Consider the following 27,712-nt stretch of genomic DNA (forward strand, 5'->3'; position numbering starts at 1 on the left):
GACTATCACCCTACAATCCGGGAGGTGGTGGGCAGTGTTACGTTTTGGGGAAAAGGAGAAAAGGACGTGCAAATTTATTATATCTCAAATCATGTGACAGTCCATGCACACATTAATAACTTGCAAATACTGGGGCAATCCCCAGGCCTACCTGTCAAAATCTTAACGGATACTATAAGCGCGAATTAAAAAATATAAAAAAACGTTCAGTTAACCATAAATACCATTAGGTTTTCTAATCCTAACTGTGGTCGTCAAAGAGTCTAGAACGTACCTTCTGGCTGGTTATAATTCCGTCCCAGCCTAAATGTGGCTGGGTGTTTTGATATTATTCCGCAAGAAAAACATATGAAGAATGTATCTGTAAAGAAACATGGTGAGTTTCCATTAATGTAGGGGGCCGAGATAGTCCCAAAGAGCAATAAAGTATACTCGCAAGGACATAGTGTGCATGCTTGAAGAAATTAATACATGAAAGAAGCTGGACCATCTATTGAATCAAACCCCGTGTAGACTTAAGTCTTAATCTTGGGATACTGCCGTCCTTAGTATAAGGGTCTGTCACTCCAGAACCCAGTGTGTATGTAATACATTGGACAGTTAAAATTAGAAGTGCACTTATCCAGAGAAAAAAAGTTTTGCCGTGAATTCCTGGGTTAAAAGTGCATGTGTTAGTATCAGCGCTTTTATCCGTATTTCCCGAGCTGAATTATCTCGCGCCAAAAGGGACGTAATTGTAAGGACCATATTCAGTAGTTAATGCTATCTTTCAGATATATACATATCTGTCTTGAGAAATCAGCGTGTACGTGATGAGTTGAGGAGTTATAGAAATCAAAGGGCACCCCTTCGGAGAGAAAAGTGAATCGTTAGTGCTTCGGTTGAACATGCGTGTGTTAAAAAATGTGCGCTTACCCGTGTAGTATGAGCTGAATCGTCTTGTGTCAAAAAACGGACTCAATATCTGGCCCGCTAACTGCGCGCTAAATGAGACACGTCGAAAAAATAATCAGTGGTACTACTCTAGAAATAAGAATATCTTATAAAGAAAGTGGCTTCTAGGCGATCAATACCTGAATATGACAGCGTGCAGTCCCATAGCCTTCCGTTGGCACCCCGGTATGGCCGCAATGTTTAACGAAGGAACCGGAAGTTCAAGTATAAAGGAAAGAGCATTCCAAGTGCTAGAATGCGCGTATTACCACCGCAGTGGCTATATCAGCCACCATATTAAGTTACTCGGTATGGCGATCTGTGGCATCGTGTTTGGGTCTGCCAGTGTATGGTTATACCAACAGACTTGAATGCAATAATAAAGGCACAAATTAACGGCCCGATCGGTTCACACGGCCGGCCGGTCGTGAAACTGAAAGCATGGCCGGCCGGCCGTGAAAGCCTTTGATGCGGCAGGGGAAATGCGAGACGGCGGGAAGGGGAGGGGGCGGAGCGGGTAAACCAAGACGGACGTGCACGCGCTTTTAAGCTCAATGCGCATGCGCATTGAGCTTAAAAGTCACGGGCACTGCAAGGAATCGCCACGATTCCTTGCAGTGTGGATAAAGAGTGGATAAGTCCCAATACTCTCGCTTGCTCGATGCGCATGCGCATCGACAGGCGAGACCTAAAAAGGACAGGCGGATGAAAGTGACAGCTGCTGAGTTCGGCACGCAGATTTGTTTGCGCCAGTCACACTTTCATTGTGAACGTTCCCTTTGTGACAACGCTACCCTGTTAGCAAAGTCAGAACCCTACTGCTGGCAAAGCACTTACTGTAATGCGAATAAAATAGCACATACCAGCACCGAGCTGTCTTTTTTTTCCAAGACACGAGGTGTGAGTACCGCACTGTTATCTGTGCATACTGTTTACATGGATGGCAGACAACAGAAATGAGCTGTAAAGTCAATCAAACAGTGTTGGCTGTCACGTCATCAAACCTTTTTCGTTTACGAAATCCTGGCTCGGAAGCATGCCCATGTTTGGCGCGTCATGCGCTAACGTAAAACGTCGATGGCGTACCCTCCAAGCAGAACTGGCTAATGGGACGGACGTTTTAAAGCGAGGTCATGCCGTGTTAACTCTAACGGAAACATGACTGATTTACACCAAAGATGTAACAAAAATAAAAGTATTATTTGTCACCGTAAAAACGGCAAGCACGTTAGTTATGTTTGACTAGCATCTTATACATATCTAGTATGTGTATAAATAATACTAACGGTAGCAAAGTGGTTCCTCACAAAAATGTTTTTGCTTCTACGAAGAAATCTGTTAAATTTTCGATAAAATCACTGTCTAACTACTGATTGTTCAGGAATACTTATAAAGTACAATCTAGTAAGCCTCTAGTTAACATGGCGGCCACCAAAAACAGGTCGCGTCTCCTTGTATGGAAAGAACATAGCATGGCACTGACGCAATACGGGCGACATCCTGTCGAAGCAGCGCTGACGCACGGGTGAATCACGCGGATCGGGCAGGTTGGGAAATGGGGAGGAGGAGGCAGCATTTCGTCGCCCCCTCCCTCATCCCACGCCACGGTTCATAAACAGACCGCTGTCGGGTAGAGTTTTTATTAAAGAATGAGGTTGTTTTACGGCTATTTTGAACAATCTTCTTTTTTCTTACGCCTTAGCAAGTAGTGTTGGTATCACCGGTTCACAGTCTCTCTTGCAGAGATTATGTTTCCGCCATGGTTTATCTCCATCCTAAACTTCAAACCCACGTTCATAGCAAGTAGAAAAGTGTTGGGAATGTACTACATTAAGGTAAGGCAAAGATAGTAAAAACAAACTGTAATGGTTAACACGTTTCTATAAAACTCCCTATCCCTTTCAGGTGCGGCTTTTTAGGTTTTAAATCAGCGAGACCGAATATACCAAATTCGAAGTGTTTTGGTTCCCGGATACCACACCTAAGCTACGACTCGACTCCCTTGAAACAAAATTTCTTAAAAGTGCTAGTGTCGTCACATTATAAAAATAAAACACGGTGTTGTCGAGTACAAGGTAGGTGTGGGTTACTATGTGCATACTGTTGCCGTGACTGGGTTATATTCCTGAAGAGGGGTGGGGTAGGACTCAAGAAATCACAGGACCTGGTGCAAACAGAATCGTTAGACAAAAGCAGACAGAAGATCGCAGAGAGGCACCTGAAACTATACACGCGTACACCCCAGAAACACTTACTCGACGACCTTAAGGAATCAAACCCTGCAATTGAAAATAGTCAGTTCGTCGAGGAACTGCACGTAGCACTACTGCTTTTGAAGCCTACTCACACAACACTCGACCATAAGGAAGGCGGCGATTCTCCGTTCCCACAGCCCTAAACAAACTACAACCGCAACCCCGAACCTGTTAAAATCAAACTCCCACAGGGAGCTAGTTGAACAAGACGGGAGGGGGAGGAGAAATGCGACACGGCGGGAGGGGGCGGAGCGGGTAAAATAACAAACAAGACGGAGGGAAGAGAGGGGAGGGGGGAGGAGAAATGCGACACGGCGGGATGGGGAGGGGGCGGAGCGGGTAAACAAAGACGGACGTGCACGCGCTTTTAAGCTCAATGCGCATGCGCATTGAGCTTAAAAGTCACGGGCACTGCAAGGAATCGCCACGATTCCTTGCAGTGTGGATAAAGAGTGGATAAGTCCCAATACTCTCGCTTGCTCGATGCGCATGCGCATCGACAGGCGAGACCTAAAAAGTATGTATTAATTAGTTATGTGACTTTTCTGTCTTTGTTCTCTTTAATTTTCAGCCATGGATCATTGAGGCAGCCCTAGAACACAACTAAAAGTGACCCAATTAAAAGGGCTTTCTATTTATATTTGCTGTTCTAAGTATTCACAGATAAGTGCTAAAAATACAGCTTTAGGTGACTGCTTCTTTCTGGGCCATCAAAATAATGAGCTGGTAACTCTAATCATAAGACTGGAAGTTTGTTGCAGGATCAGCACATTATTTATTTCCTCCACCCTCAATCCCTGATTAATGCTATTATAGCAATAGTTTAACTTATATCTGAAACCCTACACTTCAAGTTTCTGGGAATGCACCCTGCTTTCAGACAACTCACTTCTCATTTTCACCTTCACTTTCACGCTCACAATGCACTCGCACTGATCGCCATGCACTCACACTGATCGCCATGCACTCACACTGATCGCCATGCACTCACACTGATCGCCATGCACTCACACTGATCGCCATGCACTCACACTGATCGCCATGCACTCACACTGATCGCCATGCACTCACACTGATCGCCATGCACTCACACTGATCGCCATGCACTCACACTGATCGCCATGCACTCACACTGATCGCCATGCACTCACACTGATCGCCATGCACTCACACTGATTGCCATGCACTCACACTGATCACCATGCACTCACACTATTCACCCGCTCACTTTGCACTCACACTGATCACCGTGCACTCACACTGATCACCCTGCACTCACACTGATCACCCTGCACTCACACTGATCACTATGCACTCACACTGGTCACCATGCACTCACACTGATCACCATGCACTCACACTGATCACCATGCACTCACACTGATCACCATGCACTCACACTGATCACCATGCACTCACACTGATCACCAAGCACTCACACCATTCACCCGCTCACCCTGCACTCACAGTGATCACAATGCACTCACACTGATCACCATGCATTCTCACTAATGGCCATGCACTCACACTGATCGCCATGCACTCACACTGATCGCCATGCACTCACACTGATCGCCATGCACTCACACTGATCGCCATGCACTCACACTGATCGTCATGCACTCACACTGATCACCATGCACTCACACTGATCACCATGCACTCACACTATTCACCCGCTCACTTTGCACTCACACTGATCACCGTGCACCCACACTGATCACCCTGCACTCACACTGATCACCCTGCACTCACACTAATCACCATGCACTCACACTGATCACCATGCACTCACACTGATCACCATGCACTCATACTGATCACCAAGCACTCACACCATTCACCCGCTCACCCTGCACTCACAGTGATCACAATGCACTCACACTGATCACCATGCACTCACACTAATGGCCATGCACTCACACTGATCGCCATGCACTCACACTGATCGCCATGCACTCACACTGATCGCCATGCACTCACACTGATCGCCATGCACTCACAGCGATCGCCATGCATTCACAGCGATCGCCATGCACTCACAGCGATCGCCATGCACTCACAGCAATCGCCATGCACTCACAGCGATCACAATGCACTCACACTGATCACAATGCACTCACACTGATAGTTAGGCACTCAAACTATTCGCCCTGTACTCACACTGATCACCCTGCACTCACACTGATCACCCTGCACTCACACTGATCACCCTGCACTCACACTGATCACCCTGCACTCACACTGATCACCCTGCACTCACACTGATCCCCCTGCACTCACACTGATCCCCCTGCACTCACACTGATCACCATGCACTCACACCATTCACCCGCTCACCCTGCACTCACAGTGATCATAATGCACTCACAGTGATCACAATGCACTCACACTGATCACCTTGCACTCACAACATTCACCCGCTCACCCTGCTCTCACAGGGATCACTCTGCACTAAAAATGTGCTTGCATTGTTCACTCTGTACCTCACCTTGTAGTCACACTTCTCATCCTGCACTCATGTGACACTTCACTCACCTGTCCCCCCCCCTCACTGCTCAATCTGTAGCTCACTCAAACAAGGCCATCACTAACCGGGCACTAATTTGTCCCACTCTACACTTACAACCGAACCCAAATTCACATGGTCACCTCACTCAACCTGTAGTCACTCCTTTTACCTTACCCTCACACTGTTGCATTGCTCTCTGTGCAGTCACATGGGCACTCTTGTCACCCACACAGTTCAGAAGGTTAAAGTACCTGGTACACAGAAGATGGACCATTCACATCACAGAAGTGAGTGTGAGTAAACTATGAGTATTTTGTCAGACAGGTGCTATAGAGAGATGATGTGTATTATTGGTGAGTGGTAGTGAGGGAATTCATGGAGAAGGTGGAAAGACTGTTGCACTGTGTGAGACAAGTGCTAGGGCCAGCCCTGGCTGGGAGTGTTAAACCCCCCCGAAGTTCGGGTCTAGTGGATCCCCTGCTTCTGCCTATTATTTACATTTGTAGTGCACTACTGTTACCAAAAGGTGTCCTGGGGCTAATAACCATTTGCCTGCAATGTGAGAGAGGGGTCCGGGATTGGGAGAGGAGAGAAGAGATGGACGGAAGGAAGGGGTGAGAGGAAAGGGGCATGGGTAAACTGCTTAACTCTGCACAAGACCGCCAGGGTTTGAAGGGATCCTTGCTGCTCCTGGCAATGGCCAGGTGAGCTTCTAATGTGGCAGCGCGTATTCCTGCGGAGTGGGAGGCCCTTCACAAGGTTGACTAGACATCTTTCTGATGTTAATTGCTGTATTTTGGTTATAAACTGGTACTGATGGGGTGAAATCTTTCCTCCGTATTACTGTGTTTAAAAAATTTCAAAATAATAAAGCAATGCTATCCCAAAATACGAAGCATCACAGAACATTATTTAAATTTTCTACTCACACAATTTAGTCAAGCCTGTCGCAAAATTTGGTACTTACCTGCCTCATAATTCCAGTAGCCCTGCCTAGAGGTTTAGAAATTTTTGTCAGGAGGGGGTCCTTACGCCTGTAAATGTTGACAGGGGGGTCTCGGCATCCAAAAGTTTGAAGACCTCTGATATAGGGTGTGCTGTATATTTTCTTTTTGGTTACCTAATAGAAATCAAGCGAAACTCAGACTCCCTTTCTGTACGAAAGCCTGTTTGTTGGTGCAATATTAATACATTTTTTCCAAAAAGGTTTCAGCTTTTTGAGAAAGCTGCTCTTTAGATTAGTTCTTCGAGAAACAAGCCATTTGACAAAAGTCTGTAGTTCTTGAGGTCAGTCACATCCATGTTACTTTTTTCAATAAGTGGTATCATATAGGATGTCTTTAGTTCTGCCGGGGATGATGGCAGAATGTTCTTAAAAATTTGTGGGGGACAAGGATCTGGTTGTAATGGTGAACCAGCAGATCCAATGGCCTGTATCAGGCATGACCTACCAGAAGGGCCAGTTCTTGAAAAGAAATTGCAGTAGGAGCCTTTCGTTTTTGGAGTGTTCCCTCTATCTTGGTGTTCAAATTGGGTGCTGGTTGTTTGTGTAGCAGATATAGGTCTAATGTGTTTGCTTTCTTAATTAAGTGATCTGCCATTATGTTGTAGATATCTTGTGATTGAGGGGTCAACACAGATGTGCAACGCGGATGGGGGAAATTCTGATAGAATTTTGTTGGGGTCCTTTAGTGGGGTACTTGTATCAGAAATCATGTTTGATTAGTTGGCTCATTTTGCATTTTTTACCGTTTCACATCTTGTGTCTTTAGAAGCATATTGAGTCTTGATTGCTTTTTGATTTGTACCATTGGCACTGAATGGTAAACATTTGTGTTTTTGTCTTTCATCCATTTTGTCTCGTTTGTTTTTTGTTGCATGTAGGTTTTGATGGGGATTAATCTATCAAAGGCTTTGTTTATCCAGTCAAAGAATTGTTCTTCTATGGTTATATGTTCATGGTCTTAGTTAGTCATATGGGTATTTTGAGTTCTTTTGTGTGGAATATGTTCATTGTATGTGGGTAGTCCAATGTGAAGGATGGAAAAAAAGATGTGATGATTACTTTATGAAAGGGTTCAATACCATTGATGTTGACTGATTCGGGTTGCACAAGATCATGTCTTATTTATGTCCTGCTATTATGGTAGGTTCTAAGTTGATTTGATGGAAATCGTGAGCTTCCTAGCCAGATGTCATTTTATTCGTTTTTATTACCATTTGTGTTTGCCACACCACATGCTGCAGTCGCCTACAATGCACAAGTTTAAGGTGTTTGATGCATATTCTGAATTGTGGTCTAGGAAGCTGTCTGCAAAAGTTTTGTTTATTTGCTGTGGTCTGTATAGTAATACAAATGTACAGGAGACAGTGTAGGGAACTAATAGGATGCTTTTTGTCATTTCCGTTGGGTCTTGATGTACTCATGTACGCGATTGGCTGCTCTTGCACTGTGAGTTCTCGGTAGGGGACATTTTGGGTTTATGGCTCTTCATTGTTTTTGGCTCTCTGTTTATGATGCTTTCTGCCTTGCAGGTGTGGCGTTGTTTGACTAATGACTGCTCCGTCACCCAGGCTTAACTGCCTACACACTTAATTTTGCTGTTTGGGAGTTGTAGGCAGCCTTCTAGTAAATCGGTGGTACCTTTAAGCACTTTGAGAGGAGGTATAGGGATCAAATCTATTTTTCTTTGTTCTTTCAGAACCTTCATTCTGACCTCTGAAGGATTCACCACCCAGGCTTATGACTCGAGACTCTGATCAGGTTGTGACCCTACGACTGCTTTGCAACTTAAGTCTTTCATTGAAGCCATGATGCAGGCTTTTCTCAATAAATGCCTGCCTGTCTTGTAGACTCTTCCCCCTGCTTCTTTGCCTTAAGTTCCAGAGTCAGGAGGATGTGATGTCTGTTATTGAGAAGGTGATAATTGTTGAAGCTTAATTTGACTTTTCAGACAGATTTGTAAGGGGATGGTAGTGGCTAAAGTGATGGCTTACTTTAAAGATAACAGAGCATTAATTAAAGTTTATGCGCAAACCACCTCTTAGACTTTTGTGGTTCAGGTGAACGATATATTTAGTTAGTACCAGTCAGTATGCGATCCGTGTCTCCCTCTCCTGTCCAGCATTTATCTCTAATCTTGAAGGAGTGGCCTGAGCCAGAAAAGCTGACTAATTCTAGTGCCTGGTAAAAACTGTATTCTCTCAGTTGGTCTGAAAAGGTGTGCCTTGCTATTTTATGGTTTAAATCTTTTTTATTGTAATTTTTAGATTGCAGTGATAACAATAGTCTCCACCTACATCCACTGGCTGGTGGGGAGACAATATGATGTGAGCCATTCGTAGATGGAGTGACAAAGGATTAAAACGAGGGTGGAAGATGGAGTTGAAAGGAGACTGGTTAGCTAAAGGTGGTTTTGTTCCGGTGATCTCAGGGAAGTTAGGTTATCTCGAGTGTGCATGGTCCCCGGTCGTGGGGTGGGGTGTGGTTTGGTGATTCTAGTGCACTAAGTTCTGTGAATTACGTGGATATAAATTCTATAGTGGTGCCCCAGGGTTTGTCGAAGCGGAGGAGATTGTGTGTGAGACTTGCCATACTTTTCTCCATGCTTACCACCTCCCACAGCCTATGCAACCACTCCAGTCTGGTTGGGATCCCATCTGTTCCCCATTTAGAAAACAGTACTTGCTTAGCCGCGCCCAGTGCCAGGGTGATCGCTCTCCCCGGCACGATCTGAGGAGGTAGGTCAATGAGTTGGGGAGACCCAGTATGATATAGCTAGGGAATCTGGGGATATCTGTGTTATAAATGGTGTTGATGCATGGCAGTAATGAATCACAAAAGGCTTGTATTTTCGGGTAATGCCACAACACAAGTGTGAGAGTGCCTATTTGTCCTCAGCGATGCCAGCAAAGATTGTCCCCTCCCTGTTTCCACCGTGCTACTTTAGCTGGAGTATAGTGTCAATAGTGCACTATTTTGAGGAACATTTCCTTCCCAGCGGTGCTACAGGAGAAAGCTTTGGCCCCATGTATTATGTCATGCCACTCTTGGGGAAAATCTGTGCTCAAGTTTGGATTCCCATCTATGCGCCTCAGGGGACTTAGTATTTTGTATAGGTGTCAGCAGAAAAGTTTATATGTCAGAGAGCAGGCTTTTGTCCGATCTTCTCATTATGTACCATTTTTCAAACTTGGTTAGTGGGCAGCTGGCATGAGGGCGTACATGTGCTTGAGTAACCCAGTGTCGTCTCCAGGGATTCCGAAGGCAGAGACAAAGTGGAGAAATTCCATTATCCTTTTCTTATCGAAGAGGTCACCAATTCTTTTGCAATTGGCCTCCTCCCATTTGATGTAACCGCACCCGTCTCTAGACGGGGGGAACTCGGGTGCCCTATGAAGGGGGTATGTAAATGTATGTAAATGTATAGGCATTTCAGCGACAATGTGGAGGATGAGAGGACGTGGGCCTCCTGCACTTTATCCCATGCATTGAGGGTAGCTCTAAGAATTGGGGGGATGTAAAATTATTCAGACTAGCTGCTATAGCTAGAAATTGTCCCCTTAGAACCGCCTTCAGGGTGTCCCAGAGCAGAGAGGCAGGAACAGAGCCATTGTCATTAATAGTTAAATACGCTTGTATGACCTCCTGAATCTCTTTAATGTTTTTGTCATATGTGAGCAATTTGTGGTTTAATCCCCATGCGCTCTGGTGGTGTGTGTTCCCCAGATAGCTGCAGCACAAGGGTAATCGGAGAGTGGTCCGAAAGGGCTGCCACTCCTATCTCAACCTCCCGTGTGTGTGATGTGTGGGGATGTCAGGAAGAGATCTAGGCGTGCATAGGTTTGGTGAGCCGCTGAGAAAAAGGTGTATTCCCGACCAGTGGGATCGCTTTGCCTCCAAGCGTCTACCAACCCAGTTTCTTTTAGCCTCTGTTTTATAGAACCTGGGAGTGACCCAGAGTGTCCCACCTTTTGTATAGTCCTGTCCAGTTGGGGGTCGGGTACTATATTGAAATCACCTCCCACTATAGGATCCTTGTCTGGGGATTGAAGAATGGTAGTCAGCGCTTCCCCTAAGAATGTTTCCCAATATTCATTTGGGCTGTATATGTAAGCGAGGGTGTAGGTGTGTCTCCCCATAGCCACCCGTAGCACAATCCTTCTCCAAGGTATCTCTGCGTGTGGATCTAGCACTTTCCCTGAAAAGTGTGTTGCTAATAGAATGGCCTCTACCGCCCTGTCCCTGGCCATGGAGGGGAAATATTGCCAGTCGAACCACTTCGACCTGAAGCATTTCCAATCAGCTCGCATCAGGTGAATCTCCTGCAGGAGGCAAATGTTGCATCGGGTGTCCCTAAGCAGTGCAAGGAGTGTGTGTCTTTTGGTGGGTAAGTTCAGACCCCAGACATTAAAACTCAAGATCACAACATTAAGGAGAGCCATGGGAAAAGGCTGAGGCATAGCCTTGGGGTGTGTCGATGCCAGTTACATGGAGGAATATATGACCACCCTCCTACAACTAGTGCCAGAGGAGAGTTGACCCCAACCGCCTCCTGTGCTTCCTTTAGGGACTGCACCGCGTGCATCTCTTTGTTCCAGATGAAGGTTAATCTGAATGGGTATCTCCAGCGGTAGTGGACTCCTTTCTCTCTGAGGTAGGCGGTGGCCGGTTTCAAGGCTTTGCGTTACTGTAGAGTGAGGGGAGAGAGAGGTCCTGGTATATGCCCACCTGAAGACCCTCAAACGATATGGTCATCTTGTCTTGGGTTGCATTCATAATGGCTTTCTTCTGCCTAAAAGAGTGAAGGCATATGAGACTGTCTTGCGTTTGGCTTGGGCCTGACGTCGGCCTTCCCGCTCCGTGAGTGCAATTCAGGGTAATTTCCTTGTCGCTCAGCGTCGACGCGACATGGTGCAAGAGACGAATAACTCACTCCTCTAATTTTCCAGCATCTGCTTGAAGTGGCACTCCCTTGATGCGGATGTTCGACCGCCTTGACCTATTTTCAAGGTCCTCAAGGTGGAGACTGAGTTCTTTGTTGCGATCCCTGAGTGCCAATAATTCTTGCATGTGTTCAGTTAACTCTTCCTCTCCACGGTCGACAGACCTCTCCAAGGAGTCCACGCAGTCGCCTAGTTCCGGGATCTCCGTTCAAACCTGTTTCATGTCAGAGACCACGTCCTGACATAGACCCGCAAAATCCTCCCATAGTTGCTGAACAGTTAATCTAAGAGTTAGAGAGTGATCAGTTTCTCCGTGTTCACAAACATCGGGTCCATTTCTCTCTCTTGAGAGAGAGGTTGGCAACTGGTCAGAGCCATTAGCGTCTGGTTTCTTAACATCTGGTTTTTGTAGGAGATTCTTGATGGTGGCCTCCTTCTTTGCCTGGTGGGACGTCATCCTGGGGGGACCGCATCTCAATGGAGCCAGGGGACCCCCTCTCAACCTTTGGCATGGGTCCAGATCACTAACTGGCAAAGTGGGTGGGTCGTAGGCTGTCTATTTGCCCCCTATTAGAACAGGTGACACGTGGCCCCAGCTCGCTGCCCCACACCTGATGGGGTCGGGTGTGCAGTTCTCAGTCCTTTGTGATGGGCTTGGTTTCACTGCCTGGACGCTCTGCTCAAATATGAGGTGCCTCCTTAGTGTTGGGGTGCTTTGCTGTTGTTATGTGTAGCCCAAAGGTCAGTCTATCTAAAGCCCCTTGAGTTGGCTGCTGAATCCACCCTCCTGCGATACTGTTGTCCCCGGGTCAGCAGACTCCCACGTCCCTCTGCCGCTGCTCGCCCAGGCCTACCTTCTGGATGGGTTGTTGTTGCTGCGTCTAAGTGCCTTCACCATGTGGGCTGATTGTGTGATTCTGGCGAATGGTCTGGGCTGCCACCGAAGGCCTCCGTTTCACTAGGCGCCCTCTGGGCTGTGCAACGTGAATCCTGCCTCTGGTGCTCAGGACTCACAGGTGGGTGTTAAATGCTTGGTTCCTCTGCCCCTGCCTTGGGCCCTATCCAGGGATAGGTTTCAAAAGATGGCCGCCGTCATTCGCGGTCGCTCACAAGTGTGTTCCAAGGGCACAGGCCCAAAATCCACTTGGCCCCACCGATCGGGACTCCGATGATGCTCCGAGAGGCGGCCCGGTATTCCGCTGTGCTGTCCAGGCTCCCGGGTCCTTCTTTCAGATTGGGGCCTCTACGTGCTGCGTTGCGGCGTCACCCCCGCTAGGCTCTGCCAGAACCAGCTCAGATCTCCGCTACACTACACCTCCCCCCACCTGGGAGCAGAGAACCGGTTTGTCCTCAACCTCGGCTGCCCCTGTTCACGATCACTTGCTTGCATGTACGTGTAGGATGCTGGGGCATCAGTATGAGTGTGTAGTATGTCATTGCTTTAGTGTGAGTGTTAGAATGAGAGGATGTGTTATGAGGGAAACAGCATCTGTTTGCAATTTTAGTTTTTTAAAGTCAAAAATATGTATGATATTTGGTAGAACAGATATGTCACCATACATAGAATGAACTGTTGAAATGTATTTGTAGACTAAACAATTTTTTTATTTTGTAAATGAACTACTTTGGTAAAAAACAATGAAAAGAATTCCATAAATATGATAATTTTGTAAAATTTCATATATGCAATTACTGTAGCATAATCAGAATTTGCTACTTTTTTTGAACAGGGGCTTAGGGGCTTCTTCCTTTCTTGGACATCCAATTGAAATGCAATTTTGTTTTTGCTATTCGTTTCTGAGTCTTTTTAAGTAACACCTGACTGATCATATGTCTATGCATAGTTTACAGTCTTGAAGAGGTCAATATGTAATGAAACACGTGGGGGGGGGAGCTTGGCACGCAGCAAGATGGCTGCACAGTAGTGTAGCTCTGCCAGCCGCCGCAATAATCCTGTCATTATCCTGCTCCTAAAGTGCCGATCGACGGTGATCTCCAAGTGGCAGTGATTGCTGATGCCAGGGGCCACTTGGCGGGGAAGTCGGTGGCCCGCAAAACATTTGCTAGATGTCCCGCTTGTGGCCATGATGGCGGCGTTACGGTTGCTGATAAGTGCATCTGGCTGAGTGCTAAGCCTGAGGTGCGGAGCCAGAACGGCGCCCTGTGACATGCTGTGACCCGCGGTGGCCGCCGCTCACACGTTGAGCTGTGCACTGCCCCTTCCAGCAAGTGTTCCCGTCTCTGTCTACAAGCGCCGGCGGCCCTGGGGGCGTGTGTACGTCGGAGCTGGAAGGTGCATCCAGGGACTAGTGTGCGAGTGGCTGGCTTCAAACTGCAAGGTAGGCCTGTGTAGGGATACGGCCGCTGGCCTCTGTAACCACAAGACATCTCAGATTTGCTCGGAGGACGGACATCTCACAGAGCTGAGTCCCACATTACATAGTATCCACGACACTGTCTGCTGCGGTGGGGGCCACCACGGACTGCGGTAATGCAGCGGACAGTGCTTGGGCCGTGAGCCTCTTGACTATATCTATTGACGAGGCTCTGTTATCTCATCACCCCAGATAAACCAGCCTGCATTATTTGAGGGTGTCCCTGCTGCAAGGGGCACTAAACTTGTGCGTTCCATGGTCTTGAAACGACCCTACGGCTCTCTGTGTTCGAGGCCTACTATTGCTGCGTAAACATATTGTCTCCTAGCCCTGGGTCACCGCGCGGTTGCGTCTAGACCTCCCTGCCATCGCCATGGTCTGATACGACGCACTGCAGCTGACAACCACGACCGAGGATATGTCAGATTGTATGAACTGCTGTAGTGTGCAGGTAATAAAGGGTGCACTTCCAAACCTCCTCACTCCTAGACGCGAGGGGTGTGCTTGTACCATTGTTTGCACTGATTTGGTCGATACTGGTGCAGCTGCAGGGTCATTGTACGTATCGGGTTGGGTCATCCTGCAGCTCGCTCTACGTGCCCCGGCCCTGTAGCCCTCGGGAATTGCAGCCAAGATTGCGGTAACGTGTCTCTCTCCTTTAAACAGCATGGGCAAACCATAGAAAAATCAGCCCAGACTGATCTTCGACCTACAAGGGCGGTAAGTCCTTCTAAACTGCTGCCTCGGACTCAGAGCTGGACTCTGGCTCCCAGGCCCCTACCGCTCTGGAAAAGACTCTGTCCGCAATCCAGGCCAGTCTACAGTCCATTGCCTGCAAAATCGAGGCTCTCAACAGCAGTATGGACCACTTTTCATCAAAGCTAGACAAACAGCGAGGATTGGAGAAGCTGAACAACGTATTTCGGATACCAAAGATGGCCTGCAACAAGTTATCGCCAAAACCACGGACATTGACAAGCTACTGGCGGTAATACAAGCAAAAAATTAGGACATTGAAGCGTGCTCTAGGTGCAATAATGTGCGTATTTTAGGCCTGCTGGAATCCACGAATGTCGGACTCCTGGAGGACTACGTCGAGACTATGTTCCGTGATCTTTGTGGAGCCGAAAACCTTTCCACTATGTTTGCCATCGAGCTGGCTCATAGATCACTGGCAGCGCATCCGCCGCCCGGTGCCCCCCCCCACCCCAGGCCGATCATCACAGGTCTATTAAATTTCAGAGACCGGAATACAGTATTGCGTATTATTCTTCAGAAGGACACCATAAACTATCAAGGCAATGTCTCATCATTTTATCCCGACCTCACGGCCACAGTCCAGGCTGCGCAGAAGGAGTTTTAGGGGTAAAAAAATTACTAATGAAAGAGCAAATTCAATATGCAATGTTCTACCCTGCTCGCCTACGTATAGGTGCAGAGGACAACGCCAAGACTATCATAAACCCGAAGCTGGCTATGGACTATGCCAAATCTCTGCCATGCAAACGTCACTCTCCAGCCAATACCTCTGATGTTGATGATTGATCAACGGGTGCTCTATGGGCCCACGATTACCTATTCCGCTGCTGAAGGCAACTCACTAGTTAATGTTATTATGGTATATTGATGCACTGTTTGATAGATCTGATGAGTACGAACAGGACCTCTTTAAGTCTATACCACGCAACGTATATCTGTGCTATGTTATTCCAAATGTGATCTCTATAGTATACCCACATATTCATATTTTCCCACCGCAGACACGCAGAGTGGGACTCCTTTATTCAGCAGTTTTGGCTGAGCTTAGTATCTCTGGTTAGATGCAGCTCCTGGTTTCACTATATTGGTTAATACCCCTGCTCCCCATGCCGCTTGACATGTCCTTCCTTTTAGGCCTGACTAGATGGGTCGCATTTGGGAGCTTTCCAATTTAAAACGGCGACCCCCTTCCGCCTTCATCTGGCAGTGGTCTGTGCCGCTACGTCCCCCAATGGGTGTACCCCTCAGTAAGTTCTATGGTATTTCTTCTTTTTTGGGGCTTTTTACATTAGTGGGATATGACTTTGGCAAATTGGGGTTGCTAAAGTGGGTGGGGGAAGGGGATGGTTCATTGTTTTCTATAGTTGTAGGTACTGTGATCGGATTACATGCCACAGTTAGAGTCCTCATCCATATCCGCATTGACCACCAACAGTCAAACACTCAGAGTATGTTGAGAATTCCCGGGACTGACAATGGGTGAAGCGTATAAATTCCTAACGTGGAACTTCCACGGTCTTAACACCCTGTAGAAAGTCCCCCAGGTCCTGACACATCTAGATAGACATGCTGTTCAAATCGCTTTATTGCAAGGATCACACTTAAGTAAACTTAAAATAGCACACAAGTGGGCAAGTTTGGCATCATCCTACTCTAACTGTTCCAGAGGGTTACTCATTCTAATCAAAAAGGGAGTATCGTTCCTGCCTATACATACTTACACAGATACGGAGGGCCGCTGGGCCATGGGTCAGGGTAAATTGGGTATGACCATGCTGACGTTTCTTTACATGTATGGTCCTGTGGTGGACGAACCAACACCCTTTATACACATGCTTAATGTTCTGCGGTCATGGCCTGAATTTGCTGTCATATGGGGAGGCGATTTTAAAAGGTACCTCAACCCCCAAGTTGATAAATCTAATCCATCAGGTGCACATACTGTCAAGGTAGCTCAATGTATTCATGAAGCCATGGCGGAAATGGGTTTGGTAGATGTTAAGGCGCTTGAGCAATGCAGAGGTTCAAGAGGGTACACATCACCACTGCATACAATAGCTGGTCCCGTCTGGATTACTGGCTGCTGAACGAAGAAGCTAACGGGTGGGTCACACAAATACATAACCTACCAGGCACTCTCTCGGATCATAACCCCGTCAGTTTAATTATTCAGATCCCTACAAACCCACTCCGCCCCTTCACCTGGCGTTTCCGTGCCGAGGCATTACTTGATCCTATATATAATGAGGCAATCAGAACAGCTATTATACACTATTTCGAATTGAATGTGGGCTCAGTAGAGAGTCAGGCCACACTTTAGGAGGCATTCATAGTGACAATACAGCTGGCGTGTATCAGTACCACAGTAGGGATTCTGAAAGACATTAAAGGTCAACTATCTAAAACAGAGAAGGCTTTAGGTGAGCTGCAGAAACAGTATTGGAACACACCATCTGCAGAATCGCATGCAAACTCCTGGCGGAATACGATACACTGGCCGAATCAGGGGCAAGATATATAGCAAATTGCCATGTGGTACGAGCATTTGGTGAAGGTGGTCGACCTAGTAGGAACTTGGCCTCTAAACTGCGATTCCGGTCCAAACACCATCAGATTGTTAAGATAGTTGACAAACACTGTGAAGAACATTTCACTCCTCAAGCAATAGTTGAGCAATTTAGAAAGTACTTCGCGGCAGTGTACACCACAGGGGGTGGGTCTGGATGACGCGCGCTAGACTACTATTTATCAGACATATCCTGTGCATGGTTGTCGGATGCCCACCGAGAGTATTTGAGTCAGCCCATAGACGAAACTGATGTTAGAGAAGCTATTCTCTTCCTAACAACAAGGAGCCAGGGCCAGATGGCCTAACAGCAGAATTCTATAAAACCTATGCAGATCTCCTCGTTCACCATCTCTTAGAAATGTATGCAGAGGCTCATGAGTCCGGGCTTCTACCCCCTCCCTCAGACAAGCCCTGATCACTTCTTAAAAAAGACAAATCGCCCACGCTTTGCGAGTCTTATCGTCCCCTATTACTGATTAATCTGGATGCAAAAATATAAGCGAAGATCCTGGCCACAAAAATTCAACCCTTAATGCCCCTTCTTGTGCTCCCTAACCAGTCCGGGTTTATCCCAGAACGCTCCACCTCCCACAATCTAGGTACCATCTTTGCTATTTACCATATTCTTATCCCGAACTATCAACGGCTGCTGTCATGCTTGACGTGGCTAATGTGTTTGACTCCATTGAGTGGAGTTATATGCTTCGCATATTACAAAGAAGCAGGTTCCCAAGTGTCCTGATGAGATGGATACAGATCTTATAGACAAAAACGTCAGAAAGGGTACGAGTGGGCGTACTCACCTCGGAGCCTCTTAATATCGAATGTGGCACCAGACAGGGATGTCCCCTGTCCCCCCTCCTAGTTGCCCTTGTGCTGGAACCTTTGGCATGTAAAATCCACCAACGGCATAGGGAATCAGCTCTCAATTTTAATCACCGGCCTGTCGGCATCTCAGTGTATGCAGATGACATGGTCCTTTTTTTCACGACCCTCCGCAACATCTGTCCCCAGTCGTCCGAGAATATATTAGATTTGGCCTTTTCTCTGGACTCCTGATCAACTGGGAGAAATCGGTTACTAACCCATTGACAACGGTTACGTCTCTGCCCCAATTGGAATACCCATTGTTGTAGACAGCAGACCCGGTTAAATATTTGGGTGTCTGGGTGCACCGCAACCCAGACATTGTAATCAAAGAGAATTATGGCCAAACCTACAGCATTTTAGTGCAACAGGTGGATAAGTGGGTACATCTTCCGCTGTCCCTGGCAGACCGCATTGCAGTAATTAAAATGGCCATCCTTTCCTGTTTTTTATATCTTTTTTGCATCATCCCGATCAAACTCACTAAACATTTTTTATAACAGTGAAAACTAAACTCTTGAGGTTAGTACAGGGTGACGGCCAGCCCAGAATTAGCTGGTATACAGTAACTGTCTCCTATGGAAAAGGAGGTTTTGCCGCACCAGATTTATATGTGTACTATCTCTGCGCACAGACCCAATACGCTTATTATTGGTTCAGGACTCACAACTTTATACCGTACATCGCAGTAGAAGATGGAGATGCGCATCCCATACCACTTGCGGGAATCCTAACACATACTCACAGACACACAGCAAAAATAGAAATCAACACCATTGACACTACCATTGCAGCATGGCAGGCAATTGGTAAACGTGCACACAAACTCCCCTTATAATCGCCTGCCCTTGGCCTACCATGCGACCTTATCCGTCACTCAGGAAAAAGGACCCATGAAAGTTTTAAAAGACGCTGGCATTACGCATATGCGCGATCTCTCTCCTGAGGGTAGTTACATCACAGGGAACGATCTGGAATATATTCAAAATCCCACTTTACTTTTCCAGTATTCATGTTACCGCCTGAAACGTGCAATCAAGGACCATTACCCCGATTTCCCTGCTGAGCTGACTACACTTTACTCATTACAGCTACTACTAGTAGCCCAAACCAGGAAAAAGGTGATTAGCAAGTTATATAGGGCTGTGCAAGAGGAAACGGTGCGAGGGCCAGACTAAAGTTTTGCATGCTGGAATACTATATTGAATCCCAAATTACTTTGAAAGAATGGGAGTAAACTTGTATGTTAACGGGCCACCTCACACCTAATGGTAATCTGCGTATTATTCATTTTAAATGTATCCATCAAATGTACCACACCCCTGTCAAATTGTACAAAATGGGCCTCCGAGAACCCGATCAATGCAAGCGATGTGGGCAATCTAACGCAGATTTTCTCTATCTCGCATGGCAATGTAGACTGGCGTTGAAATAATGGGAGGGCGTGGCAGACGCATACACACTATGACAGAAATCGTTCTACAATGCACACCCCTGGAGTGCCTACTTGGCTACGTCACCCAGCTGAAGGCCACTCTGGGCAGGTTTGTTAGAGTGGCCCTCTTACCCGCCAAGCGGCGGATTATGTTCACTTGGGAAAGTAAACTTTCTCCGAAAATTGATGAATGGATTAAGAATCTGGTGTATTGCCATGAAAAGTTGGAATTGTATGCTGAGGAATTTTCTGTAACGTCCAGAGCAAAAGATAACTGGGAACCGCTAAGGCAATACTCATCACTTTAGACCCATAATGCAAATGTGTGACCTGATTGTCTATCTGTAATATTGTAGTATCTCATTACTCTGAATGCATGAAGTGTCTCGCTATAGTTGGACCGTTATACCGTATGTACGGTACAATCTGATCACAGAATTTATTTTCTTTTATTTCTTTTTTTTGTTTATTATTGCTTTAGTTTATACTGCCTGGCGTGGCAGTTCTGTTTGTACTGTAATGAGAAAATTCAATAAACAGAATTAAAAAAAAAAGCAAATGTAACAAAACACGTGTCGGCTGTTTCTGCGGTTTTTTCATTACGTATGTACAGATGATCGCAGATACCTGATTACTTTCTAATAAACAACAGATTTGAAACATCCTACTTTATGGGTTGACTTTTGAAGTTTTGAACTTCTACTGAGTGCTTTGTTTTTTTTGTTTATATTGTTACAGTCAGCCACATTGATGGCACAATTGTTGTTAATATATTTTTTTTAAGTCCCAATCTGAAAAGGAGTTGTTGTTTTTCTAAAGAAATATTTCAACCCGCCTGGGACAAACCTGAAATTCAGTTTTGACGCTGTGGAGCTGGTGGTCGGACACGTTTCATGGTCAGTTCCCTTGAAGCTCTGGGACAACAGTTTTGAAAAAGATCCCAAACATTCTTTCAGTGCCCACAGAACCAAAGAAGTACACTTGAACTGCCCGAGGACCTCCGGGGGGGCACAGAGTCTCCCAGGGTGCCAGGCAGAGGGAGCACCTGGAGTCTCTCAGGGTGCCAGACAGAGGGAAAAGCAAAGACCAGTTCAGGTCCAGTTACCACTTGTCAGATGAGAATCTTCACAGAAATGTCCTCTTCGGCTTTTTATATTCCCAGGGCTGCCCAGAGGACCAGCCTCTGATACTTGGAGACCTTTCAGTCCTTGGATTTTAGGCAGAAGGGGGTCCATACTCCTCTGGTCCTTCTCATAGGTCACAGATGCCTAGTGCAGCAGGTTCAGGCCACCTGGCAACTTTTCACAAGGTTAGCAGTGTTCGTAGGAAGGCTTGGTGAGGGTATAGCTTTTTATGATTCACCAGCCTGTTGGTGGGGGACACCCTAACACACTCCTTAGTTCCTCTCTGACCAGTGGAGTAAAGGTTCATAATCCCTGACCTACCTACAATTGCAGTAGCTCATGTTTGCTTTACTGGAACCAGGCCAAAATACAATGTGTTGGGGCAGATTCATAAAGGTGAAGGTCTTCAGCCACACTAAACTTGGACTCAGCGGCTGGTGGTGAGAGTAAGGATTGTACATAACCTAGGGCCAGATGTAGGTAAATTAGATTTACCGATTTTTAATTACCGAATTTTACCGATTCGGTAATTAAATATCGGTAAATCTAAAGTGTGGATATGTAGGTATATCCAGATGTTGAAATACCGAATCTTTAACAATCGGTATTTACCGATTCTGTAAATACAGAATCGGTAATGCCCATTCATTCCTATGGGCTTCAAAGCCCATAGGAATGAATGGGCATTACCGATTCGGTATTTTACAGAATCGGTGTATTTACCGATTCGGTAAAATTACCGATTCTGTAAAATTGAGCCCCTACATACCATTTCAGGTATACCGGTCGGTAACGGCCGAAAATAACGATTTTCGGCCGTTACCGACCAACCTACATCGGGCCCCTAGTGTCCTCACACATCTAAGACTAAAATCAAGTTTGAAGCTAGCATTGTACCTTCAACAAATCCAGAGACGGACGTCGGGTAGGACAAAAGCAGGGTTCTTCAGGAACCAGGCAGGCAATACACAAGAAGTGTTGGCATCCTGTTTGGTCTTTTTGAAGGAAGCAATACTGTTATATGTGCTTCAGACAGACCTTTCATGCGTAATTTGACACTGGGTGTCAACAGGACGGGCACAGCCATCACCCTGCATAGTCTAGTGAGCTATTGTGTGCTCTTGGGAGGAATTTCATGCATTATTGACACTACTTCCTCAGCTTGAGCACAGACTGAGGGCTGGCATGGGTTAATGCTAACTAGCCATCTCACAGCTCCGGCAGATGTAAGGTAACTTTCTAAAAGTTACTTTTTCGTTATAGTTATTATATGGTCTGTTATATCTCTTTTTGTGGACAACCCCTTTTGATTGTAAGTCTCTTTTGATTGTGGGGCTCTTTTGATTGTGAGGCTCTTCAGAGAATGTTGTAATTGGTATTTTCACCTGCTATGTTGCATATATTTGTGAGTAACATTCAGGAGTGTGTGTAATGAAGTACTCTTCCTTTTTAAAAGACAAAACACTCACTAACAGTTATTTAGTGTTGTTTGTTGTGTTGATGAGTACTGAGTCTCCGAGCACCTCCCCTGGCTAAACTTTGGACTGCTCTGCCTTGCCACCATGAGAGTCAAGTGCTAGAAAGGTAATTGGTTCCCAATTTGTGCAGCTGCAGAACACCAGTGACAAAAGGAAAGTCCCTAGTTCTTACAATTGAGGCTCAGCTACCACTGTCTGCACTAGTACCCTCCGACCGAGAATCATCACACATTTCATCACATATATTTGCTATCTATTAATGGAAATGGAGCCCACCTTAGGGTTCGGTCTCTAGGATTCCCATATATGACAGGAGTACAGCCATGCATGACAGATGTGCTGCCATAGCTTTTTTTTACCACCCAGTTGTGTGTTCTAAGGGAAAAATGCCTGTTACAGTGGCTTCACCTTCAAATATAGGATCAATGCCTTTACTGCTTGACATACATATTTCCGCTTGACCTATCTACATGAATTATAGGCATTAATCCAACATTGTCAATGCCCCAAAATCTTCCTTCAAATATTTAGTACATTCTTCATAAATTACTTGTAATCATATACATTTAATATTTTTATACATACATTATACCACATTTTTCTAATTCTTTTATATAAAAACCATCCACACTGCATTCTTCTTTATCCCATCAGAAAAATGACGTACAATGACATATAGATAACCAAAACATTATATCAAAAACAAAGGCTATGGTCCCATATGTGTTCAGTGTTTTAAATGTCAATTCACATGCACAATGTACAGGTTCCTTGATAACCTCACCTTTTTGGCTGTGTTCCCTTCACAATACTTGGTTTGGACCCTCACTTCCTTGTTAGTAACTGGCTTATTCATTTGTGCCCTGTTTATGCGGGCATAAGTTAGGGCTTCAAAGCCACAGTTGAGATTTCTTGTAAATGCTGAGTTTTATTCTGTTTAGATTGACGAGATTGAAGCGCTGTCCTCCATCTATGGAGACGAGTGGTGCGTCATTGATGAAGCTGCAAGGATATTTTGCATACGCATCAGTGATCCTGCTAGCCTGTCTAAATGCAGCCTTTGCTTACAGGTAACATTTTTAATACATTCGAAAAACATTTTTTAACTGACCTCTTGCTGCTTGAGAAATGTCATTGTGAATGCTGAGCAAGGAACTGTGGGACTGATGGTTCAAACGCTTCTGCCCCTGTTGTTTCTGCATATCATTTTCTTAAATGTACATTGTGTATTTGCTCGCATCTGCATTAATGCGATATTAGAATGCTGATGTTCTCATAACTAATAAAAATGATAACGTTCTGTAATAATGCTGTTGTAGCGGAATAAAAAGGAGATTTGATTAGAAGAGGTTAGGGAAACATCTGCAGGTAAATAATAATAATAATAATAATAAAGGATTTTATAAAGCGCCTGGTGACGCCATCACGGCGTGTCCCCGCGCTGTGGAGAGAGAAGCAGGGGAAAATGAGCGACCTAAAGGGTGAAAAGGTGAGTTTTTAAGAGTCTCCTAAATAAGGTCTCTGTCTCAGCCAGTCTAATATGCAGAGGAAGAAGGTTCCAATTCTTGGCCGCCAACGCACGAAAGGAGAAGAAATATGTTTCTTAGTGCCTGGCGTATTATTTCCTTTTATTACTAGTACACCTTCACACTCTCAATCACTTTAGGATGTATTTCAAGTGATAGCATGCCACCACATACAAAATATTCCTGCCTTCCAATACAGCAATCACTTTGTCAATTCCAGTGATACTGGTCTGCATTTCAAGCTCTGTTACTGCAATGTTTATTCCTTTCTAGATCACGCCTACAACATAGAGCATGCAGTGTCTGTTGCAAGATGTATTGTTAGCTTATAGTGGGCTTAGAACCCACCCATTGCTTACATTGGTCGACTTCAGTGTCACTCCGATTTGCTTGCTTGTTTATTTGTGAGCATGCGCGGGCTTCCTCTTTATGTGTTTGTCTCTCCTCTGAAGCATTACTGTGTCCTTACATTGCATTCTTTTGCAGGCGCTACTATTTTCTTTTTTTTTTTAAGCAAAGTACAAGGGTGCATGTGTTTTCCTGCTGTTACCCACGTGTGCTTCCTCCCTCATCTCCACGTTGCATTCCTTTTCCCATTTGTTTTTCCCTTAGCCATTTGCTATTCCCTCTGAGCTTTGCTTGTCCTTTGCTTCTCCCTCGCCATTTGCTCCCCTCCTTGCGCCTTACTTGGTGCTCCTCCCAGCACTATACTCTACGTTGCTTCCCCTACCCACACCGTCCGTGTTGCATCTGCCCCGTGTTGCTCCCCCGTTGACTCCCGTCCCCCTATAAAGGTTATAAGGAAACAAACATTACAGGAAACTTAAATTTATATCCATTTCAGGTCCTGATTTTGAAGTGAAGGCTGTGCTATGTTTAATTTAAATCCAAATTCCCATACGCGCCAACATTTTGATATTGGAAAGAGGGAGAGCAGAAATAAATAGGATGACTGTATTTTCCCCTTTGACTTAGGTTAAAGCACAGGCAATGTTATGGGGGACACTGCTAAAATTAAGCCATTTTAAGACTTACAAAATCGGAAGTCTCCCGCCTGAATCTGGTCCTTACTCCGTGTTTTCTGCCTAAATTGATAGCGCTGCCTGTAGAGCTACTTTGAAACTGATATAACAAGCATTGGCATAGCCAATAGGTCTTGCTTTTGGGACCTTTATAAGTATTTAGTTATGCAGCGCAATATCCTTGGTGCAACAACATTAACTGTTGCATGGTTAAACACTTATAAAGCCCCAAAGGAGAGACCTATTTGCTATGCCAATGCTTTTTTTTATTTTTATGGACAAGCAGTGCTATCAGGCTCCGGCTGCCACTTAGAGGTAGAGAGAGAGAGGTGTGTAGAGAGAGGGAGAGAGAGAGGTGTGTAGAGAGAGGGAGAGAGAGAGGTGTGTAGAGAGAGAGAGAGATGTGTGTAGAGAGAAAGAGGTGTGTAGAGAGAAAGAGGTGTGTAGAGAGAGAGAGGTGGGTAGAGAGAGGTGGGTAGAGAGAGGTGGGTAGAGAGAGGTGGGTAGAGAGAGGTGGGTAGAGAGAGGTGGGTCGAGAGAGGTGGGTAGAGAGATATGGGTAGAGAGAGGTGGGTAGAGAGAGGTGGGTAGAGAGAGGTGGGTAGAGAGAGGTGGGTAGAGAGAGGTGGGTAGAGAGAGGTAGGTGTATAGAGGTGGGTAGAGAGAGGGGTGTAGCGAGAGAGGCGTAGAGAGGTGTAGAGGTGTAGAGATAGAGAGAGAGGTAGAGAGAAAGTGGTAGAGAGAGGTAGAGAGAGGGGTAGGGGGGTAGAGAGAGAGAGAGGTAGAGAGCGAGAGGGTGGAGGAAGAGCGGTAGAAAGATAGAGGTAGTGAGAGAGAGGTGGAGGAAGAGAGAGAGGTAGAGAGAGAAGTAGAGAGGGAGGGCGGAGGAAGAGAGAGAACGGGTCCAGGAACTGGCGTATCACATAGGGTTGTGCAAAATTTGCTTTTGCATAATTAAGCAAAATTTGGCAAACATAACAGGCAATTGTACAATATGCAAAATGGACATTTAGCATTATATTTTTCTGTGAAATGTATCATTGTGCCCATGTTGGATATAAGTACACATTTCGTGCTCAACCCAAAAAAACCACAAAAACAACACATGGTGCAAGCAAAAGCTGCCAGTGTTCTGGTCAGTCTCATTGTTTGACTGCTCTTGAGGTACAATGTGGAGTAATTCTGGGAATTTCACTTGACACGCAGAATGCGAAACTCCAGAAATTACGCGATATTACGCCGACGACCTACAAGTCTCACCTGGGACAAGTATTACCGCCCTCTCCAAGCGGCTGTTTGTACATTTGTTATAACAATTAAGGGCATTCATTACAGGCGTTCTACAATATGATGCAGTTTCTGCTTCCCAAGGCGCTACGACTCCCAAACTCCAGGCGCTGAACCTACCACTATGGATTGATAGAGCTGCAGAGTCAGAAGCGCGGTTGCGCCCCCTCCCCCCATGGTCCGAAAAGGCAAGGTTTGAAGAGTCCACTTAGAGGAGCTGGAGGGACGCTGACACCGGAAGGGCGTACAAGAGTTAAATCATATATTTCTGCTCTGTGCTGCCTGGAAACCGGCAGAACTGCATGTTCAGGCTAGGTAGGTTTAGTCAGGTGAGCGCTAATTTGTTTTAATGAATTCCACGGCACTGCTTGATGGGTGAACATCCTCTCTCAGGGTTTGAAAAATCTGTAAAATGGTACTAGTCCTGCAGGTCTAGTACTTTGAAAATCTCCTCGACCTAACAGTAACCTACTTGACCTCCGTCTCTGAAAGCGGAGCAAAAGTGACAAGATAACAAGATTTAAAGACATCTTTATTGCTCATTTGCTTTGTGAGCAAATAAAAAGGCCTTTAAATCTTGTTATCTTGTCACATTTGCTCCGCTTTCAAAGACGAAGTACAAAGGTTAGTAAAAATAGCTCGCCCTCATAAAATTTACCTTGCAAATGCGAGCGGTCGAGTAGATATGTCGGGCCCTATCTCTGCTGAGAAGGGAGGGGGTAGTGAGAGTAGACAGCAGGGGGGTGGAGGAGCATTATTCACCCTCTGCCATGAAGCTGACGAGGAGGGAGGGGGAGAAGGGAGGGGGTAGTGAGAGCAGACAGCAATGGGGTGGGGGAGCATGATTCACGCGCTGTAAGGCTTAATGAGCCATTACAGAAAGCCAGATGGCGTCTGTGCACGTTCATGTGTGCGTAACCGCAAGCTTGAGGCCAGCAAAAGCGTGAGGGGGCACTTTGAAAACCCACTTACTAAATGTCTCACAAGGCAGCGCATACACTTGCTCAGGCGAGACCTAAAAACAGATTGAAGGCAGCAGCTTATTTGAATAGTGGCGCCAGTCTGCCATCTGCTGGACTTAAAGGGAATAGCCTTTCAAATCAACAGTTCGGAGATTTACGAGTAAAAATGGATAAACTCTTGCAGAATATAGGCTCTTCGAATCTCGATAAAAGAGAACAGTGTCAGGCATAAAGATAAGTAATCATTTTATGACCTTTAGCTTACACGCTGTAGACAGGCTCTCCACTTTAAACCTTGAGTGCTGAAAGCGTGCTAGGATTTCACGCTATCCTCATGTGATAAAGTTGTATAGGAATTATTCACTGCTAAACCATTTACTGGGGTTATCCTACTGACTCGAGGGTTCGCTGCCCCCAAATAACGAAGTTAGCCCCCCATATTACCAGTATCAGCTCTTTTGCAACCCGTTTTTTTATTTGGTATTGATTTAAAAAAGGTAGTCAAACCGGCATTTTTCTCAAGCATATAGGAATTTCATGTGACTGATAAAACAGACTGCAAATCCCCTTTATTGTATGCTGTTAGACACGAAATGCTTGTCACTGGGACCTATTGGATTAGTGAAATAAGTCCCAGCAGTTACCCCACCTGTTATTTGTTT

General features: G+C 45.7%; 1 protein-coding gene across 2 annotated transcripts in view; it reads left to right on the forward strand.

The window, feature by feature from the left end:
- Nucleotides 1-27,712, forward strand: part of IMPACT (impact RWD domain protein) — a 198,030-nt gene that overhangs the window by 15,520 nt on the left and 154,798 nt on the right. For both annotated transcript variants that reach the window (XM_086965651.1, XM_086965650.1), the window contains exon 2: nt 23,195-23,323. In XM_086965651.1, coding sequence (XP_086821777.1) covers nt 23,195-23,323 — 129 coding nt within the window. The remainder of the gene's footprint in view (nt 1-23,194; nt 23,324-27,712) is intronic.

This window comes from Lissotriton vulgaris, chromosome 4_1 (assembly GCF_964263255.1).
Source record: "Lissotriton vulgaris chromosome 4_1, aLisVul1.2, whole genome shotgun sequence".
Taxonomy (NCBI): Eukaryota; Metazoa; Chordata; class Amphibia; order Caudata; family Salamandridae; genus Lissotriton; species Lissotriton vulgaris.